At 40.8% G+C, this 22,220-nt stretch overlaps 1 protein-coding gene across 2 annotated transcripts in view; it reads right to left on the bottom strand.

The window, feature by feature from the left end:
- The window catches only part of ARID4A (AT-rich interaction domain 4A), an 85,218-nt gene extending 63,035 nt beyond the window's left edge, over positions 1 to 22,183 (bottom strand). The window contains exons 1-7 of one of the 2 annotated variants that reach the window (XM_089522813.1): positions 21,909 to 22,183; positions 19,530 to 19,599; positions 17,198 to 17,308; positions 14,908 to 14,973; positions 11,981 to 12,071; positions 1,886 to 1,965; positions 1,696 to 1,790 (exon numbers count right to left, since the gene is read on the bottom strand). In XM_089522813.1, coding sequence (XP_089378939.1) covers positions 1,696 to 1,790; positions 1,886 to 1,965; positions 11,981 to 12,071; positions 14,908 to 14,973; positions 17,198 to 17,308; positions 19,530 to 19,535 — 449 coding nt within the window. In that variant the 5' untranslated portion in view covers positions 19,536 to 19,599; positions 21,909 to 22,183. The remainder of the gene's footprint in view (positions 1 to 1,695; positions 1,791 to 1,885; positions 1,966 to 11,980; positions 12,072 to 14,907; positions 14,974 to 17,197; positions 17,309 to 19,529; positions 19,600 to 21,908) is intronic. The other variant, XM_089522812.1, reaches the window with a different exon arrangement.
- Positions 22,184 to 22,220: the final 37 nt, after the last annotated feature.

Consider the following 22,220-nt stretch of genomic DNA (forward strand, 5'->3'; position numbering starts at 1 on the left):
AGTTCCAGAGACTAGGACACAGACCAATGGGTTCAAACTACAAGAAAAGAGATTCTGCCTCAACATTAAGAAGGACTTCCTGACAGTAAGAAATGTTTGACAGTGGAACACCCTGCCTCAGAGTGTAGTGGAACCTCCTCCTTTCTAGCTTTTTAAAAAGAAGCAGGATGGCCTTGTTTTGGGAGTGCTTTGATCATGTATTCCTGCACAGCAGGAGATTGGACCGGATGGCCCTTCCAATTTCTTCCAGCTCTAGAAATATCTGATTCAAACTTCAGGAAAAGAGATCCCACCAAAACATTAGGAAGAACCTCCTGACAATATGAACTGTTTGACAGTGGAATATACTTCCTTGGAGAGTGGTGGAGTCTCCTTCTTTGGAGGTCTTTAAACAGAGGCTGGATGGCCAACTGTCAGGAGTGCTTTGATTGTGTATTCCTGCATGGCAAAGGTTGAACTTGATGGCCCTTGTGGTCTCTTCCAATTCTGCAAATCTATGTCTGGGTGCAAGAAACTGCCTAAAGCTGTTTTCATTCTACTCAGTGAATTTACTTTTAATTTCCACATGGCTTATTACACCATTACCATTAAATGAATGTCTAGGAGTAACAATTTTAAACAAAAAATGGAAGTACTGGTGATAGGTTCCCCAGGCCTGGGGAAGGAAATTTATCCACCTGTCCTGAACGGGGTCACACTTCCCCTGAAGGACAAAGTTCGCAGTCTAGGAGTACTTCTGGACTCGTCTCTGCAGTTGACATCTCAAGTAAATGCGACGGTCAGAAGTGCTTGCTATCGCCAGCTGCGACCCTACCTGGGCCAAAGGGACCCTGAAACTGTGGTACATGCTCTGGTAAACTCTCGTCTAGATTTCTGTAATGTGCTCTACATGGGGGTACCCTTGTACCAAGCCCGGAAGCTTCAGTTAGTACAAAATATGGCAGCCAGACTGGTCACCAGTACATCTAGGTTTGACCATATAACACCTATTTTAAAAGATCTTCACTGGCTGCCTATTCGCTTCCGAGCGCAATACAAGGTGTTGGTTATTACCTATAAAGCCCTACATGGCTTGGGCCCGAGTTACTTGAGGGACCGCATCTCCCCATATAATCCGCCCCGCACACTCAGAACAACCAGGAAGAACTTGCTGGAAATTCCACCTTCTAAATATGTTATTACTTCCCAGAGGGCCTTTTCAGTGATGGCCCCGCGAATCTGGAATAGCCTTCCCAAGGAGCTCCGTTTGACGACCCCGCTAGAAACATTTTTTAAAAGGCTTAAAACCTTCCTTTTTTGTCAAGCCTTCCCCCTGATAAATGAAGTTGTGTATGTTGATGCCATTGATTCCCTGCCTTACCTTGCTGTATGACTGTGTTTTAAATTTTGTATAATTGGTTTTTATCTAGAGATGTTTTGTAACTTTTTTTATGGTTGTAATGGTTTTCTACGGTTGTAAACCGCTTTGATCTGTGGAAAAGCGGTATACAAATAATAATAATAATAATAATAATAATAATAATATTAAACACATTTCTGCAATTATTCTCCTCTTTGCAGACAGTACATTTAATTCTCTGTTCTCAACTGAAGGCCAGTACCTGCCTGGATCACTCTAATGCAGAAGAAGCCTAAATCTCACTGAGAAAAGTTTACTAATACCATTAGTAAAATATAGTATCGCAAAACACTCACACAGGAAAAGAGGATCGTCTTCCTCTGTTGGATTTTTTCCCAATAACTGGTGTTCCAAAGTGCTCAGGGTTTGTCAGTGGCAGTTGATCAAGAGTCTAAGAGAAGGAAGAGAAAAGCTTACCAATTTCAGTAAGAACATACCCAAGTAAAAACTAAAGAATATAATTTTCAGTATTAATGATGACATTACCTCACTTTCTGCAAAGTGCCTCTCCCCCTTCAAACACAACGATGTCCGTCGCAATGTCCTCTCGTCACCATCATCAAAAACTAAACAAAGCCAGACCAAAACAATATTATGTATATGCCAGTTGTAAAATGTTAGATTTGCAAAAGGCAGCTGAATGAAGGATATGAATTGCTGAAGCAAGCAGTAGGTCTCAGAAGTCTTCTATCTGAACTGGTATCTCACCAAGAGTTTGAACCACTGAGGCTATCAAAGCAAATGAATTCAGAAATAATTGTAAGCCACAGACACAGGCTTATGTCACCTCAAATTATTCCATAATTTATTATATTAAAGAAAACATATTCTATGTATAAATTGTAATATAACAATCTGTCCTTGGTATTCACAGATTTTGCACCCACAGATTCAACCTGAAAGCTTGAAAATATACACACATGCACATGTTTTGCAAATGTTGGATTTGCAAAAGGCAGCTGAATGAAGGATATGAATTGCTGAAGCAAGCAGTAGGTCTCAGAAGAGTTCTATCTGAACTGGTATCTCACATACAAATCCAAAAAGCAAACTTCGATTTTGCTACAGTATTTTATATAGGGGATGCCATTTTACTACACCGCTGTATATAATGGGACTTGAGCATCTATGGATTTTGGTATCCACAAGGGATCTTGGAACCAAACACAAGTGGATACCAAGGGCTCACTGTATTTATAACTTATAACCCATCTAGGTTGCAAATGTGATCTACATCTGATTGAATTTGATGTTCTCAAATCATTTGCTTGTCTCTGTCACATAAATTCCATCCTGTACCACATTGCATGGAACATTTCAATGTGGAATGAAGCATTTCTTATACTGAGACTTTCTCTCCATCTTATCACAATCAACACCAAGAAACTGAAACCACATACTGAAATACTGCTTAGCTACCAGTGCTTCTCAATGTGACAAAGGTGTTTATCACACTATGCTCTTAAGGAGGTACTATTCCAGTGTGACTCCTCTAGCTGCCTCCTGTTGCATGCTGGGATTGGCAGTTTTAAGGAGGGGTATTTAGAATTCTCAGGCAGAGAAGTTCAGCTCCTTAAAACTGCCAATCCCAGCATGCAACAGGAGGCTGCTAGAGGAGTCACACTGGAATAGTAGCTCTTTAAGAGCACATGGAAAGGGCAAAAAATAGTTGAGAAACACATTGGTGTATTAAGGGGAAATCCTAATCTTTTGGCTGGGTGGCTCCTTCTACAGCACAGTAGCCATTCACCCACAGGAAGACAAGGAGTCCATAAGCTTAGATGACATGAAGTCATTTAGCTGAGTGCATTAACTGAAAAAATGAGCTTCCTGAAAGCAGCAAGTTGACAACAGTATTTCACCCTTTAACATTCATGTCAGAGAACAACGCAATATACATTTCAGACAGATACACAGATCTTGTGTAACAGACATATTAAGAAATCCTTTCCCCATATTTTCACACAGACAATTGCCCTTGCAGGTCGGTCACAGAAGAGGGCCCCTCCAATAAACCTCAGGCTGCTGCATATAGAGATGTGCTCCTTCAAATATCAAGATCCTAAACCACTTAGGGCTTTCAATGTCATTACCATCATCTAGAATTTGGACTGGAAACATATTGGCAGCCAGGGCAATTTCTTTAAGACTGGTATTATATAGTTTCTACATGGTGTTCCAATCAGCAATCTAACTGCTATGTTTTCCACTAGATTCAGCTTCTGAGTTATTCTCAAGGGCAACTCCACTTGTCTAATTGGAAAGTTAGTGCATTACTACTGTGGATAAGTTACCCCACTTCAGAAAAGGCCACAGATGATGGGCTAGTCAAAATTGGCCCTAAGCACTCCAATCCATGAAATCTGCTGCACCCTCCAGAATTGAATGTAGGAGTATATGCACCTAACACCTCAGAGGGACTGCAATTCCTAGACCCAAGAACCACTAATCCACAATAGTGTAGGATACTGCTAAATACAACTATACACATCAAGATTAAATGTAATTTTGTTAAAAATGGAGATTAAGCCAAGAACTGTGGTTTTTTTAAAAAAAAAATCCATTCCAGGATAGATTTAAAGATACACCACTTCTCCAGAAGACACAATACTAAATTAATATTTATTGTGCGCTAGGGCAGAGAGACACATAATTGTAGATAAAAAAGCCACACTCTTCTCTACAGCCACAGGAACAAACCTTTCAAGCCCTTTCAATTTTGTCTTTAATCAACAAAAGATAGGCTAAATTGTGCAAGTTACAAAAAGGAGTCTACCACAGTTCATCTGTAACTTCCAGAAGTAGTTGGGAGAAGGTGAAAGTGTGTGGACTCCAATAAAATTCAAAACAGTGGCAACAAGAACAGAAGGCAGGAAGTCAAGAAAATGTTTTTTATCCAGAAAAGACTGAGGTCCCCACCTGCTCAACATCTCATCTAGACACGTGGACAGCTACCTACTCCAGTGCACTTATCCAATCTGTGACGGGACAACAGAAAGCACTTGTAGTTTCTAAAATGGGGCATCCAAGACAATTGGCCTAAATGTTAAACAAGAATGGAAAAATCTGTCTTCATCAGACACAGAGGATTCCTCTGCCTGGGACAAAGAAAACACACTGCAGATCTGAAAATATGCAATGTCTTCCATTTAATTAAGGCCTAAATTTTTAGTACAGAAAGATGTACAGAGCTGAAGATTGTGTCACTGATGCTGAAACTGGTGGCATGGCCAAGTATTCTAAATCTGAAAGGTTAGTTAAATGAAAGGTAAAACAATAATGTGTTATGTCTACTTTTATTTAATCCAACAGAAACTACAGTCGACTTACAGTGTTCAAAGACAGTCCATACTAAAATTTGAATCTTGACTATGAGCAAGTTGGGTACTAGCTAGCTAAACAACTTCCTCCACATACCTGTTTCACATGCAAGTGTGACTCAATAATGCCTTATATCTTTATTTCAAAAAGCTGGGAGAAGGCTGACTAGGTCTAATGATCAAGTGATACTTTTCTAATGCCCCCTCCTAACCAAGAAACATTTCCTGCTACTACAGAGTACCGTAAGCACTGTCCATTTTATGCACAATTAATTGTACCAAAGCCCATCAATTTTGACTGGCAAAGGGACAGTTGGTTATCTCTTAAATTCAGGCTGCAGGATCAAGACAGTTTTCTAGAATCTTTAGAGAATTTTAGTGACTTGGAAGTATGCACTCCAAGATTTCATCACAGAATGAAAATCCCCCCCCCCCCAATCTTTCAGTGGGTTATAAAGACAAGGAAAAACGTATTCAACAAGGACATCTCTTCTAACCAATGTACTGTATATTATAATGGGTTTGCTTTAACCTGAAAGCTTGTTTCCTTGTCTCAACTGAGGGCACAACATATCCTAGTAGGGAAACGTGCTCATAAGCTCCTAAAGAACTCTGAACATATAATTAAAATTCTGTCACTTAAATTTAATACTGTTGGTATGCCTGATAAAGGATGCATTATTAAATTAATTGAACTTGCATAAAGCTTTCATTTTCAACAAAAAGTACCATTGGAAAGACTAAGAGATTTGATATTTTACTGGAATACTTCACACACATCCCCAACGTACATTCAGTGGAGGTTTTCACATCATATTCAACATGAAGGACCTCTTCTAATGACTTATCTATGGCTTTTGTGCAGCTTGGTTTTATACTTCATAAAAAGTCATAGACTACATACACAAGAGCTGTGTGTTTAGTTAATTACTTCCACCGAACCCTCCTTTTCCTGTTAGTCTCTTATAGTTCCTTTCAGAGACTGCACCTTTCACAGTACAGTGAAATTCCCCCCATTTCATCTACTAGTCAAGAAAACAATATTTCTCTTTATTCATGAAATCCACTCTTAGTAACCTAAACTAAGTGATTGAATAGAGCAAGCTCATGCAACCGCAACTGAGTTATTTGCCAGAGAAAGTGTGTCAATTTCACCACATTAAATATGTTGTTTACACTTTTCTTGCTGGGACTGTAAAAAGCAGGGGCACAAGCATCTGGCTTCTCAATGCTTTTTTACAACCATACTTCTATCCTATCACCTCCTACTCCTTTCACCCAGTAAAATACTCCTTGCTGTTTTAAATCCCCTTTCTTTTTAATCTACTTCACATGCAACCGCCTTCAAATCAAAGCTTCCCAGGGCATGACCTTTTCAAAACACTCATCAGCTGTTCTTAAATAATACACTGTCAAAAAGTACCACAGAATGAAAGTTTCCTAGAAGACTAACTGATGGAGTCTTTTTGCTCTTTTATAACTGTTCATGTTTCATCCAATAAAACATACTTGCTTCCCCAGTGATAAATATCCTTGAGTCAAGGATACATAACAATTTCATTTAATACTGCAGCTGCAGAATTTCCAAAGCTGTTCTCATATATATACAGGGTGATTAAAAAAGGATGATGCAAAAGTAAAGCTGTTCTTACTCTGTTTTTGCCCTATTGTTCTTGAATTGCTCTGTACACACACGCACACACCTGTGCTAAATTATTATAGGCCTACAGTTATTTTAAACATTTCCCCCATACTGCAATGTATAAAGTAATAAGGTCCAAAAAGGAATGGAGAACAGGAAGCCAAGCATTCTTACTTAAGATAAACAATTCATTTTTTCCACCATTTATTTTTAAAGACAGAAAAAAGGTGTTTACATAATCATCACCATGACCACTGCTTCTACCTGCCCTTCTTCAAAAAGTTTAGGACAGCCTTCATACCATTTCATCCTTGCTGCAATTTAGGAGAGGCCGCAAAACAGTGACTGTCCCAAGGCCATGCTCATCCAAAATCCTGCCTTCTTCTCTGCACCGGTTTCTGTGTGACAATCTGAGGGGTGCGGTTACACTGCGTAAGGAAGAATTTCCCCTGAAATTTCATCTTTTGGACAATGAGCCAAAAGGTATTCGGAAGCAACGTCTTTGAGCCAACATTTGATCACAAAATGGATGTAAGTTGGAAAGTGTATTTCATTGTCTCAATTTAGCATATATCACACACACACACACACACACACACACACACACACACATATATATATATATATATAAAATAAATAGGTCCTGCAAAAATGGTTGCATCTCTCTGGTGCCCTACTACTTTGATAAGCCCAAAGTAGACATGCCACTGTGATGTATAAAACATTACAGTTTAACCACAACTCCTGCCCTATGTCTCTGTGGTGTCTCAGAAATTGGTTACTATATACCTACACCACAATGAGCTGGAAGAAATATAAGGTCAACCGCTCATCTCTTCTGTAGCATCCCCACAACCTGAGGAGGGTGAAGTTTGAGATCCACTCATACACAGGTAGAATGCAGAGTGGTAGCATCTACTACTACTACTCTTGATCCTTCAACAGACATGCATTTTAATTTCTATGGTTTCATACCAAGAATTGCATTTTGTCAGCAACCAGGTATATGTTCAAATATCTATGCTGATGGTATATGACATTTTTATTCATACATCTTCTGATCTGCTACTCTCCATATCAGATTAGACTAATATCATAAGTATGACCAAATCTGTCCTCTCCTTGTCTACCTGCACATTGTAATTGTCACTATTTAAGTAAACTAGTAACTTCACCAGGTTTTTTTAAAATATGAACTTAACTTTAGGCTGACAACACACAGAAACATGTGAATTACTTAAGGCACACTTGCCAGTTCTCACTGAGTTCAGCACAGTTTACTCTGCAGTAATGGTGCTTAAGTTTAATTTCTTAAAACCAATGAAGAATATTCCTGAGCAAATTTATGCAGATCCTCCCCTTTACTTGAACCTTTAGGATAACTTGGAAATGTGCTCCAGAGGGTTTCCCAGCCCTCTGCATCAATTTTTTTGGTGCACAACATGGCAGAGAGACCATTCCTCTCCTGATTCCACTAATTAAAGCTCTTTCATCAACGGAAAAAACGGTCTAGATCCAGGTTGAAGGTGCAACCCCAACCCTGCAAAATTTTTGCAAGAGCTGATTCTCTTTAATATCAGTCTTCAAGTTCCAATAGCAGTCAATCACTCATCTTTGGGAGCTTAGAAGCAAGGTACATAAATAGACTATCCAATTTGTTCCCACCACCTGATATTCAGAAGGATACTGAGGCCTCTAGCTGCTGATCCTATACAAAACTGTCTTCTTAAAATAACATCTAAGGCAGTGACCATCATGGTATAAGTAAACGCCATTCCGTTTCAATATTTTACTCCAACTCAAATGAAAAAGACTGGCGTATCAGTATCTCCTGCAGTGGTGAGGCTAGTTTGCAACTAAATCAGATATCCCCTGGATTATGCTGTGCACATCTTTGGGTCAAGCTAATATTATTCAGAACTCATCTGCCAAAAATAAAGATCCTGGCTTGAATCCTAAGTTTGCCTTCCATTCATAGGAGTCCTACCATTCTCTGAAGATTTCTGATTTAGCAGAGGATCCGATAAGGACAAGAGTGGGAACATGCATGCATTTTCCCTTCCTCCTGAAGTACTCCTCAGAGGAGATTTTTGGAAAGGGTGAGGTACTGCAGGGAGAAAGGAACACTGATGAACATTGTTTTGCTTGTAGAAGCATTAAGTGAGTTGAACTGTGCTCACGAGATGCTCCTGCTGGCAGGAGAGAATTTAGGATCCAAACCCCTGTCTCCTTGCCAAGAAATGTCATCAAGAAGAGGAATGTGTATTCTTTCCTTCATGGACTTCAGAGCATATCCTGCTTTCTTATTCTTGCAACAATAAAATCCAAACAAAAGTTTAATCATAATCTTCTTCCAATTTTTTTTAAAAACCTTCACATAAAAATTCACTGTATCATAAAAATGCATTTCTCTTTACCAGCTTTAAGGCTGAGCTGAAAACCATATTGTTTAGGGAAGCATTCTCAGGGAATTTGTGATTGTCATCTGGCTGTCTGATAATGTTTGATGTGATGTGATCTGCTTTTATATTTGATGTTTTTAATTTGTCTTTTCTTTTCTACATGGTAATTTTATCTATTCTTCTATTTAATTGTTATTATCTCAGAGTGTACGCCTTGGGCAGGCTTTTATATACTCCTTAATTTTACCGACTTTGTACAGCGCTGTGTATAATTACAGCGCTCTAGAAATAAAGTTTAATAACAATAATAATAATATTAATAATAATTTACACATTAAGATTAGCACCTCAGTATTCACTGGGAGAGCAAGTGTGTCTATAAAGCAGCAGTAACTCCAGGGAAGAAAACTGATCTCTGCCAAAAGCTGCTGGGCCAGCTGAAAGTCACAGCAAACTTGAAGACTAATGTGTAAAGATAAAACTATATTTACCAGAAGATTCACATTTTGAATCAAGTAGTGCCTATATCTGCTTAAAATGCACCCATCCCAGCTATTTTCAAAGACAAGCAACATCTTAACACCCAGTCCTGTCAAATGTTTCAAGAGCGTATCCTACAAGGAAGCAACAGGAGGGTAAAGTACAGAACCAGTCTCTTGGAACTCACCCACAAGGGAATAAGAGCCAAGAAGTTGAGTTTAATGCAACAGCCTCAATAAAGTTTAGTCACGTCAAAGTTTACTAAAACAAATGTCTAATTATAAAGCAAGTTTTGTTCCTAATTCTTGATGCAAATCTTGAACCTGAAATTGAATATCATTACAGCTTTGTCCTTGACACTTGCATGAAACACTCCTAGAACAATTCTAAGTCATTCTTCCAGAAATCAATATTTACTCAAGTATTAAGTTGCAAAGCACTTAGGAAACCTCTTGAAAGATGTAACTTATAAATACAACCATTGTTCTAACAGCATGAATATTGTTCCAGATCCATGCAGTTATTGCTCACAACCATGTAAGGCATTCTAAATTTACACATTTTTCTTTTTAATAAAACCTTCAGAAATATTTCATTCAAAAACCAGTTGAAAAGTTTTAAAACACTGTGTGCTGTTGTGGTCACCAGCAGTTCTCTACTGGCAGAGGCTTTCAATGGCCTGTTTACATATAAAAAAAATCAAAGACAAATATGGTTCTTAAACCTGGGCTGCAGCAATATTCAATAGACTATAAAGCCAAATCCACACCTCATCTCCTCTTCACAAGCATTTACAATATTAAATGTACAATCATTTCCCTCTATCTTCCAACTCGGATTGCTGTGGGAGAGGTAGAACAGGAAAGCTGTCATACGAGCAGTTTGTGAACCCAACCCCCCCAAATGTTCCAACTGCAGTTGCACATCTGAGAGAGAAGGACAGCCACCAGGAATTGCTGAACTTGATTTCCATCCCATCACCCCCTATTCCTTGTGTGACATGTCTTATTTAGATTCGCCTGCAGGCTGGGAACTGTCAAACTAACTAAATGTAAAAATCAGAGACATAACCACATTATTCTGGAATATCAGCATGCAACCGGATCCTGCAGAAGCTTTGTGACTGAGCCAAAGCATATGCTTTCTTAGATTTGGTCTACATCTCAAGACACAGACCAAGTCTACAAAAGGTTATGCGACCATTTCTTTTACTCAGGTCCAAAACACACTGCAGAAATAATCTAGTCTGAGACCACTTTAACTGCCCTGGATCAATGCTAGGGTATACTGAGAACTGTAATTTCGCGAGACATTTAGCCTTCTCTGTCAGACAGTTCTGGGGCCTCATACCTAGTACTGAGCCAGGGCAGTTAAAGTGGTCTCAAGCTGGATTATTTTTACAGTGTGTTTTGGACCTCAGTCTCAAAAGTGCTACAAGATTGCTTTCCGTGGTAACTAATTGTAAGCCATTCTAGGAGCCTTTGTGACTGATGGGTGGGGGGGGAAATATTTAAGTAAGCTTAGTACAGTTGGCCCTCCATACACAAAGATTTTTTTACCCACCACTTGAAAATATTCCAAAATATATAAATTCCAAAAAGCAAACCTTGATTGTGCTGTTTGAGATAAGGGATGCCATTTACTATGTATATAATGGTATCTCCTCCTCTCTTGAGCATCCATGGATTTTGGTGTCCAGAGGGAGTTCTGGAATCAAAACCCAGCAGGTAGCATGGACCCAGTGTATGTGGCAAATGAATGAGCTGCATGAAGGCTCCAGTGAAATCAAACCAAGCTTTTCTAGACTTGTGTGGTCACTTCAACACACAGCTTGTATTTGCTTCCTAAGAATCTGAATTCCCCACACCAAAACCAGGATTACTCAAACACTAAAGAGACAATATAAAAATAGCTACAGTATGTTATCAGACCAAAGGTTACTTAGCCCTGCATTCTGTTCCCCTGATACTCAACAAAATGCCTGTGGGAAGTCCAAAAGCAGAACATAAGTGCAGCACTATATGATGCACCTGTAACTCAACTATGTGTGTGTGTGCGTGCACACCTTCAAGTCTCCTTATGGTGACCATGAATAATATAGCGTTTTCTTATGTCATCATTTCATACTGAATATAGGTATGTCTAATTGCTGAATTCTCCCTCCAGATATGGAAAAAGAAGACGCATCTAGAAATCTTCTAAAAGACGTATGAGATTTGTATATTCAGGGAGCCATTTTTAACATGACTAGATATTCCACCTGTGGATTCTCAGGCACAACCTGAAGTAGTATAATCCAGGTATTTATACTGTTAATACAGATTAAGTCCGTGAACTACTAGTTGTTGTTGCTCTTGCTTAATTTTTTTTAAAGTATTATAAGCCAACTTGAATCCCATCTTGGGGAAAAAGCAAGATATAAATTCAAAAAATAAATAAATGCTTACTCAGTTTCAATGACTTCAGCTGCTATATTTTAAGAAAGCATCCATAAAGAAAGAATATTCTTCTAACCTGTAAGAAATTTCATCTAGTTCAAATTTCTTATCCTAATTCTGAACCACTGTGAAATGTTTAGCCATTTTCTTTTACACAAAGATTAAATATTTTATTAGAAAGTAGAAACTTAAGATCATTACCTAGGGAGCATTAGGTGTTTGGGACAGAAAGCAACTGAAATACACCTTAGTGCCAATGAAGCCAGTTTTCGACTGGATAGTCATGAAAATTTACTCACCTACAGTATACCAGCTGGCATCTGTCAATTTACTGATGACGGCTTCTTGAAAGGATCCGTCAGGCATCTTGGTTTCAACAACTGCACCTGCCTATAATATTAAAGATCACACTTCATGTTCTCATGTTCTTCAGGAGTGCTTTACTATTCCTCCAATATGTGATACTAGTATACAGCAGTTAACAAATTAGTTAAGTTCCTGACCATTACTTCTTTAGCAAAAAATATTCTTTCCACAAATTATGTGGAAAGAATATGGATATTTTTACACCATGAAAGCAGCAATTCAACATGCTTCAATGAAAATTTTATTCAAAACACTATGCACATATGAAATGAAATAACCAAGTCAGCTAAGCCCTTGTATAAGTAAACAAAAACAATCTAAACCTTCTAAAGTCCACTTGAAAGTTTCTTCAATTTTTTTCCTTTTATCAGCATCCACTTTTCTTATACTTTCATTTTGGTGACCAGATCTATGCTTTTTAAAAAAAGCACGCTGAATGTAGCTGTTGAGGTAGGCTTATCTGGTCTCTCCTTCTCTCTTTGTTCTACTGTTTATGTATGCTCATGAAGGGGTTTTGAAGGCACTGCTCTTTAGTTCCCTGTTGTAGGTAGCTCTGGTACAGAATGCTACAGCAGAATTAGGGCCTGAACAGACAGGCCAAAATACAGCTGCTTCGGGTCACTTTGGAGGTATGCTATTTAAATGATGTATGCATCCTAAGAGGCCAGAAGCCATGCCAAAGCCACGCTCCAATCCTGAGGACTGGAGCACAGCTTTGGCGCAGTTTCTGGACTCTTAAGACATTTGTGTCATTTAAACAGCATACCTCCAAGGTGACCCGAAGCAGCTTTATTTTGCCCTGTCTGTTCAGGCCCTTAGTTAGTTTTTTATTACACTATTGACTGCAGACATGCTGCTGCTGCAATCTGACACCAAAAGTCAGTATTCCTCAGTCCTCCTCCACCATCTTCTTAATGCTGATGCTGCTACAAACATCCAGCTAAACTAAGGCTGGGAGAGCATAAAAAGATTTTATAAAAAGGAGCTTCACTGTCAGGCTTTGTTAAATGAGGTATGCCTGCACCTGGGATAAAAGCCTTTATTTATGTAGTTTACATTTTGAAATACTCCCCCAGCCTGCAATGTGTAAGGAGGTCAGCACTCTCCATAATTCTACATGATAACTCTACAAATACTGCATTCCTGAAACTTTTGTGTGTGTGAGCCCAGAGACCAGTTGTGTCTGTCTTATGCAGAATGACATATTTAGCTCAAAATTGTCTAAAGCCGTTAAAGAAAAGTTTCAGAGATTAGGCTTCTCAGACAGTCCTCTCCTCACATTAGACTTACTCAGGGCAAAGTCAATCCTCGCACAACGGATTAAGGATATTGACACACAGTATTCTTTATCTATTGCACATACCTCTTCCTCCCCCATTAGCTTAGGTTTGTCCTTTAACTTGAATGGAGACACAAATTATTTAGATAATTTAACTATTCAAAGTATCACCAAGTGTTTAGCAAAGCTAGGTTTAATATAATTCCATCTGCTATATTAGAGGGTTGATTCCAACAAAATGAATGTAATGAACGAGTTTTCCCTTTGTGGAGTAAGATTAACAGAAACCTATCTTATGTTCTTTTCTTGTGTACTTTCTATAAGGGATAATGGAACAAGGTTAGTAACGGGATTGCTAAATAAACTTTCCCTGGGTTTGTACTTGATATACTTTTTAACAGATACTGAAAAAATGAGTTATGGAAGAGACTGCAAAGGGTTTCCCCCCTACTATTAAAACCCATAGGGCAATGTTACATAATTGATAACAATACTGGGTGTGGTTTAGATACTATTTATATTTTAATCCTAAATAAAGGACCAATTTTGTAGAATAGGTGGGGAATATTAATAGCTTGCTTATGTAGCATTGATTACATTCTGTTTTTAAGCTGGTGTTAATTGTTTACATAACCATATTTTGTATATTTATATTGTAAACTTATTATATATTTATATGTTATTTTTGTACTGTTTTTTTATTGACGTTTCTAACTTGTTCTCTGCCTCATAGTCTGTTGACTGTAATAAATGTAATGACTGACTGTATACTGATTGAATATAACATTCCAGGTATCTTAACCTCTCTAGTGACCACCCAGTCAATTATAAAATAATGATCTTTGCTTTCAGGAAAAATAATGGTGTGTCATGTATTCTCCTGTATTAATCAGCTATCGTACAGCTTGTGTCTTCTTAGTCCATCAGTGATCCATCAATACTACATGGGCACTGCTATCCAATGAAGAGGGGCAAAGGGATCCAATGGAGCAGCTTCCTTCTTCATGGTACAAAATTCAGTCCATCCTACAATAGTTAGACTTAAAACAGTGTTTCTGTAGTAATGGCAATTGTGTGAAAAACAGTAGTGAATTGTTTGAAAAAATGCCCTCAATCCAAGGAATATTGGCTGCAGCACTTAACAGAATGTTACCTTCAAGAGTGAAAAGTCTGCCACTAGTTTAGTATCTGTGTTTTATTGCTAACTAAAAACAGAATATATGTGCTGCAACAGAACCAGAATTGAGGATCATCCCTTCAATGTCTGCACTTTTGAATTTGAAAACTTTGTATCAAGTCAGATATTTCTGAAAGAAGTAGTTACAGAAGCATATACACAGAACTGCAATTCATCTTAGTATGCTGCCTGCAACACTTTTTTTCTTGTGGATAGCTCCTTTCTCTATTTTGGACTAACCTATTTACGGATTTTCTATTTCATGTAATATTTCAGATAAAAAATTATCCACGAACAATTAAAAACAAATGGGAATTCACTTAGCTTAGTTTAAATTAACCCACCAGACAAAGTCAGTTTTTAAATATACCAAAATAACTGAAGAAAACATGCTGCATACATACCCGTAAAGGTCCTTTCACTTGGTCATCTTGCACTAACTGTGTTGAATTATCTTGTTTTAAAATCACCTAAATGATATAAGAGAGATTTTAAACAATAGTACAAGTAGGTTAAAAAACCCATAATTCAGGGTGGGTGAGATCTACAGTGCCAATCAGCAAAATGCTACCCATAGGATGTTCCCAACTGAGACAGGAAGGAGGTAATTTTTTTTAAGCCCACTAAAGTGCTCTGCCAAGTCCTGGGAGACTTCCTAGAGTAACACACAGGAGGTGGCATGAGGGCCTAGGACAGGAGAAGTGGAATCAGAAAATATCATCTCTTGCCTCTTCCTCCAGTGCCATGCTCTCCCAGACACACATATTTTCAAGGAACAGAAGGAGGCTTTCTGTTCATGGAGCAAGAGGCCTAGATCCAAACCAGTGTAGCCCAGCATTCTGATGAGATTAGAACTTCCTTCCTTGAATCAAAAATTATGCACTGGAAGATTTTATATTGAGTTTAAGCAACTTCATACTGTTGACTGTGTGGGGCATTTATCTTCTTTAATAATATCAACCAGCCACATGAACCCGTAATTAAAAACAGTACTGTCTAAGGGATTTTTTTCTGTAGCACATCTAAATTATTGATACAAATTTGACAAATTCCAGCGATCAGATGTTTATACCACAACAACAGTACAATTCTATGCCCATCTACTGAAAAGTATCACTGGGTTCAATGGAGTTTTCTCCCCGATACAGTGGGCCCTTGGTATCTACTGGGGTTTGGTTCCAGGACCCCCTGTGGAAAACAAAATCCATGGATGCTCAGTTCCCATTATATATGATGTCCCTTTTACAAAATAGCAAAATCAAGGTTTGTTTTTTTTTTGGAATTATTGTCTTTTTAGAATATTTTCAAGCCGTGAATGGTTGACTCCATGGATGTATATGACAGCAGCTTGGCTCTATTTACCTTTAAAGATGCCACAGGACTATAAATTATGAAAGAAGAAACTGACATTATCCTGGCTTTACCTACAGCTGGGCTCCATTAAAGATATATTTTCCTATGACCAACGACTGAGCAAATCACAATTCCTGCTACACCAGCAACAAAGCCAGATTACACCAGTTCATAAGTTCTGTTAACAACCCAGAAACTGTGTACTACATGTACACTATACTTATGACTGCTCCATACTATATTACAAGAAAAATGCTTATTGCAGATCCTTCAGAAATGAAGCTATTTTAAGGCATATTCATGATATACAAGTAGATCCAAAAGGGTTTCATTTACCAAAAAACAAAACCCTGATAGAAATATTATTTGCCACCCTGCTCATAAGCAAGAAGTAACACTAAGTGTAAGGCAGCAAAAAGCAGCTGCTAAATAGAGCTCTTTCACCCTTTCTTAACTCCCTACAAGATAAGAGTGCCAAAATAAAACAATGATTGTTTCCCTACTTTTGAAAACTTATAGAGCTCCCTTACACAATCATAGAATCGCAGAGTTGGAAGAGACCACTAGGGCCATCCAGTCCAACCCCATTCTGCCATGCAGGAAATCCAAATCAAAGCATCCCTGACAGATGGCCATCCAGCCTCTGTTTAAAGACCTCCAAGGAAGGAAACAATCATTATGTTTTCCTACCATTGAAGGTCAAGAAGCTGCCTTGCATTTTGGCAAACTTTTCATTTTCACTAAGTGTCTCCACTGAGATGGGCAACAGCCTGGCACATATTTTGCATACAAAAGGTCCCAGGCATCTGCAGTTAAAGCAGGGGTGGACAATATGTGGCCCATCAGCTGCAGGCACCTCAGTGTATTTTTGGAGCCCCGCCCCCTCAATATATCAGTGCTGAAATTCAGCAGCAAACTGTGAAAAGCATAAGCTGTTTTTTCTAAGGCAATGGTTCTTAACCTTTGCTCCTCCAGTTGCTTTGGACTTCAATTCCCAGGAACACTACCCATCATGGCCTATAGTGAGGAATATTGGGAGCTAAAGTCCAAAGCACCTGGAGAATCAAAGGCTGAGAACCCCTGTCCTACGTTCTTTTTTCTGACACCAGAGGGGATGAGTGTGGCACATGTAAGAACAGCAAAACTGTCTCCTTCACCAGCCCCTGAAATTGCTCACTGCACAGTTAAAAGGAGCTGTGTGATCAAAAGATGCAGAAACCCTGAAACAACAGAGAGCTGCAGCCAGCCATACCATGCAGTACTGGATTAGATGAAGCACTAGCCTGACATGGCACAAGGCGACCTAACAGTCTATAATAAGCCCTTCTTGTTTCATCTTACCTTAACTTTCACCAGCCTTTTTACAGTCTTAATTTTTGCCTCGCAGAAGGCACCCCGGTACTTGGCACTGACATCAGTTCCCACTGTCAGGTAGGCAGGCTCGTCTGCTGCCTGAAGAACAGAAACATCATTGAGTGCAACACTCCATTGACAGAAGTGCCCATAAAGACAAACACACACCTCAGATTTGAGTCCAATATTCCAGCTTTAGCTTCAGTGTCAAAAACAAAATAAGCTTCAAATTCTTTAAAGTCTACAGAATCTCTCAAATGACTTTGGTCTATACCTGTTGCTGAGAAGCACCCAAATACAGAAGTATGGGCATGCAAAATCCTGCTGCCAAAGCAACGAAACAGATTTTTTTATCACAACAACAAATATGTTTTCATCTTTCTCATCATTCTCATCTTTATTATGCAGTATATCAGCTACTGTTTGGGAACCAGCCTATACTATTAAAAATTAAAAGCCGGTCTGGAAACACAATGAAAAATCCTGCAAGAACATGCATTTGTGCAAAGTCTAGTTCTATGCAAAATGCTTTCACTGATGCACTTCTGAAATTATTGGCCACAAGTATATTCTCAGACAGAGGTAGTAGCAGCCCAGTTTTCCCTGTAATTTGTTTTTGCCGTAAGAATATAGAACATTCTGTATCCTTCTGACTTTGCATAAGCAATCTGGAGCAGAGGGGGAGGAATTTCACCTAATGTTTAAGTGAATGTATCACTATCTTTTCCTTTTAAAATTTCCTTATCTTTTCAATAAGCTGGCTGTTCCCCATCTCCCAAACAACCACAACAGCATATTTGCTAATTTAGACTTATTACATTCAATAATGCACACTGGATTGCAGTCAGGATTCAATAGAGACCCAAATGACTACAATACATTTTCTATTTTTCACTTTAAATTACTCCACCAAATGTGAACATTTGTTCAACCAACTGGTGGCAATTCCATATCTGTATCACAAAATGTGGATAAGTGACATCATAAGAACTTTCACACTCCTGTCAAAGAAAAATCCAGTTTTGAATTGTACTGTGGACTGAATTTGAATTGTGCTTGTCAAAACAAAGTTCCAAGAAGAACGTACAAACAACCTCATAGCTGAAGACAGTTGCTGACTTCTTACGTGTGAATACTATGAAGAGGAGGAGGAGGAGGAGGAGGAGGAGTGGGGGCGCTCAATTTCTGACAATTTTCAGACCACAAGATCAATAACTTTCAAGTGTTCAAATATAATACTTTCATGTGCATCTACCTAACCGTGCTATTTATTATTTCTTTTCCTCCAACAAATGCTAAAGTACATCAAATTTAATATAAAAATAACTATACATAAGAATATCAATGTATATAAAAAACCCAATTTGTCTCTACAAATCTTTTCGTATCCCATCCACTCTATTAGCAGATTGGCTATGCTAGAAGTCAGGGAGCTGATGTCCTCCAGATGCTGCTAGACTGAAACTTCCATTGGCCAGGATAGCAGACTGATAACGCTTATGGAGGGTGCAGTACAAGAACACTGGGTGGGAGCCTTATTCAGGCAATTCTGAACTACTTTCTTTCTGATCTGCAAACAGAACTATAGAAAAAAAGCCATTGTCATGTAATAGTTTGAGTGTTGAACTATAATTCTGGGGGCCATAGTTTGATTCCCAGCTCAGCCATGAAACCCACTGGGTGATCTTGGTCAAGTCACACTCTCAGCCTCAGGGGAAGGCAATGAACAAATTTTGCCAAGGAAACCCCATGATGTTCATCTTCAGGTCACACAGAAGCAAGGGAAAGAAACATGTTGAAAGTACAATCCAGAGGAAAAAAACCTAGTGTACTGTGGCATTTCATTAAGTTCTGATGTCTTCAGTCAAATATATCCCAAACAAAACACAAATGGGATGTTTTCTTCCATGTGCATATTTCCACATCTAAGTGTATCAGAGATGAACTACAGCTGTCCCTGAGAAGGTCCCATGTTCAGTTCCCAACACCAGGCAGCAAGTAACGGAAGAGATTTCTGCTTGAGACCCTGGCGGGACTCTGTCATAACAAACAGAGTTATATCAGCATTTTATTGTATTTCTGTGAAATAGTAACATTAACTTGCCATTTGGGTTTGGAGACTTGTGAAGCAGCTCAGCAAGTGACAAAACATGTTGAGAAAGTGGCAGATAATACATATTTAACCGAACAGACATTAAACAGGGCTACATTTTTAACATTTTAAGAAAAATAAGCACAAAATTTGAAAAAGGAGGAAGGAAAGAAAATGATTTTTTTAAAAAAGATATTTTTCATGCACTCCTAAGCAGCATGCATTTACCTTCATCTCGGAAAATTATTTGAGGGATTCCAGCTCAGGAAGCTTCTCTTTGCCAGACCTGAAAAAAAACCTAAAAGGAAAAAAAGAAAATATGAGTACTGGAGATTCAACCATACGCTTACAAGAGAGGTGACACAGCACTAGTGAGCATAATTAAACATGCTCCTCTCTATAGTGTACACAACACACACCCTTTGCATCTCTAACACACCCATTCCAGGCCTAACATGCTTCAGAAAGGTTAAAGGAAAACACCACCAGATAGGCTAAAGGAAGCTCTGGCTAGAAAGGAAGAGAATCCACCATCTTCTCCTCTGTCTCTTATTCATGGCATGGTGCTGGACTACAGTATCCAGAATACTTCTATATGATATGTAATAATACTGAGGGTTGCTGTCCACCAATATCTGGAGGGAGCATGTCCAGAGAAGGGTGACCAAAATGGCAAAAGGTCTGGAAATTATGCCCTATGAGGACTGGCTTAGGGAATGGGGTATGTTTAGCCTGGAGAACAGAAGGTTAACAGGTGACAAGATAGCCATGTCTAAGTATCTGAAGAGATGTCATATTGAAGAGAGATCAAGCTTGTTTTTGGCAGCTCCAGAGGCTACAAGGGGAAGCAATCGGTTCAAACTACAGGAAAAGAGATTCCACATAAACATGAGGAAGACCTTCCTGACGATGATAAGAGGTGTTTGACAGTGGGAGACACTCCCTCAGAGAGTGGTGGAGCCTCCTTTGAGATCTTAAACAGAGGCTGGATGGCCATCTGCCGGGGAGGGGGCTTTGACTGTGTCTTCCTGCATGGGCTGCACTGGTGCCCTTGGGGCCTCTTCCAACTCTATGGTTCCCACCGTTGTTCTAGGAAAAACAGAGGATGGAAAGGAATCAGGGAACAGCAAGAAAGTTAGAGCCAGCTCTTCAGCTGCGCTCTCAAAAGTTGTGGGATCAGAAAAAGAAGCCGACCTGTAAGAGGGAGGCTGACAGGCCGGTTGCATGCAGACACACCCTCCATTTATCACTTCCACGTTTAGTGGAGGGTAAACTGTCCATGTACAGTGAGACTTAACTCTCAGATGTGCCCAGGGCTGCTGCCATTGCTTGAAGCATCCCCTCAAAGTCCCCCTCTTTGCTCAGGAGGAGGCATCCCAGAGACCACTCAGCAGCCCCTGCTTCTCCTCTTGGCAAGAGCTGCCCCTTTCCTTCCTCATCCACTTCCCTCACCAGCCCCAGCAGGAAAAAGGAGCTTCAGGGGAGGCTTTTTGAGAAGCAGAAGCCCTGGCCTCAGCCTCTGAATCCACGATCCCACGAAGACACACACACACACCGCCTTCTCCAGCCTGGTTTTTGGGAGATCCCTTAAGTAAACAAATGGTTCTTCACAAGACGGTTGTGCCCTGGCAAGCACAAAGCACAGCCCCTTCCCCAGCATCGCAGCAGGAGAGGAGAGGAGAGGAGAGGAGAGAAGCCTTGCGCCTGTGAGTGAGTGGAGACAAGGCCTGGTCAATGAGGGATGATGAGTTCAGTGCGGGGCACATGGGGAGGTTTCCCTTCAGAGGCGGCGGAGACGGAGCATGCTTCTCCGACACACGCCTCCCCTCTTCTGCCCGGCGGCTGCTGCTGCTGCTGCTCCTGGGGCTGGAGGCTCCCCAGTCAGGGCAAAGGGAGGCCCCCTTCTGAGGTGGGGCAAGAAGAGATCGAGGCAAGGCACGCACCGCCCTCCTCTGCCTGCCGCTTGGCTGCAAAGGGAGGGAGGGAGGGAGGGAGGCCCTTGGGATGCGCGGCAGCTGAGGCCAGAGAAGAAGGGATGAAGAGCATTTATTCCTTGGGACGCGGAAGAGGCTGGGTCTGGAGGGACCCCAACAAGGGAAGAGCAGCCCTTGCAGACGAATCCAGGCCGGCGCCCCTGCTGCCCGGCTGCCCTCGGGGCCAACGCCTGGAGAGACCCCAATCGGGGCCAAGGGAGGCCCCATGCTCTCGGGGGAGAGATGAAGGCCAACCCGCCTGTCCCCCTCCCTGGCTGCCTGTCTCCGGGGCTGGAGGCTCCCCAACAAGAGAGGCCCCACTCGGACGCCGGGCGCTGCCTGCCTGCCTTGCCTGGCTGTTCTCGGGGCAGGGACTCCCTTTCAGGGCGGAGAGGGGAAGGCGAGGGCTCCCTGGACCCACACCCCCTTCCTCCCGCTTCCCTGGGGACGGAGCTCAGGGCTCCCCGATCAAGGCAGGAAGCAGCGCCAGTGCCGCCGCCGCCGTTTCGGAGAAGGAGGGACCCGTCCTGGCTCCACGGTCCCTGAAGGCTTCCCTCCCTCCCTTCCTTCCTTCTGGGCCCTCTTCAGCCACTTCCCTCCCTGCCTCCCTCCGCAGAGCCTGCCCCCAACTCACAGCCGCCACAGCGGCAACGGCGCCTCTCTGAGGGAGACCCTCCGGCCCTCGGAACCAGGAACAGGCGAAGGAGGACGGCGACGACGACGACGAAGGCGGAGGAAGGAGAGGAGGAGGAGAAGGAGCAGCAGCGACGACGACGACGACGACGGTGGTGTCGGAGGGGGCCGTTCCGCTCCGCTTGGCTCCGCCTCCTGCCCGCCCCTTTCCCGACAAGCCCGGGCTCGGCCTCTCTCCCTTCCTCCTCCTTCTCCCTTCACTCAATGACTGAGGGACTCTCTCTCTCGGCTCACAACAAGCTCTTGAGACAGC

Source organism: Sceloporus occidentalis, unplaced genomic scaffold (assembly GCF_023333645.1).
Source record: "Sceloporus occidentalis isolate IW3139 unplaced genomic scaffold, rSceOcc1.0.p SCAF_4, whole genome shotgun sequence".
In the NCBI taxonomy this organism is placed as follows: Eukaryota; Metazoa; Chordata; class Lepidosauria; order Squamata; family Phrynosomatidae; genus Sceloporus; species Sceloporus occidentalis.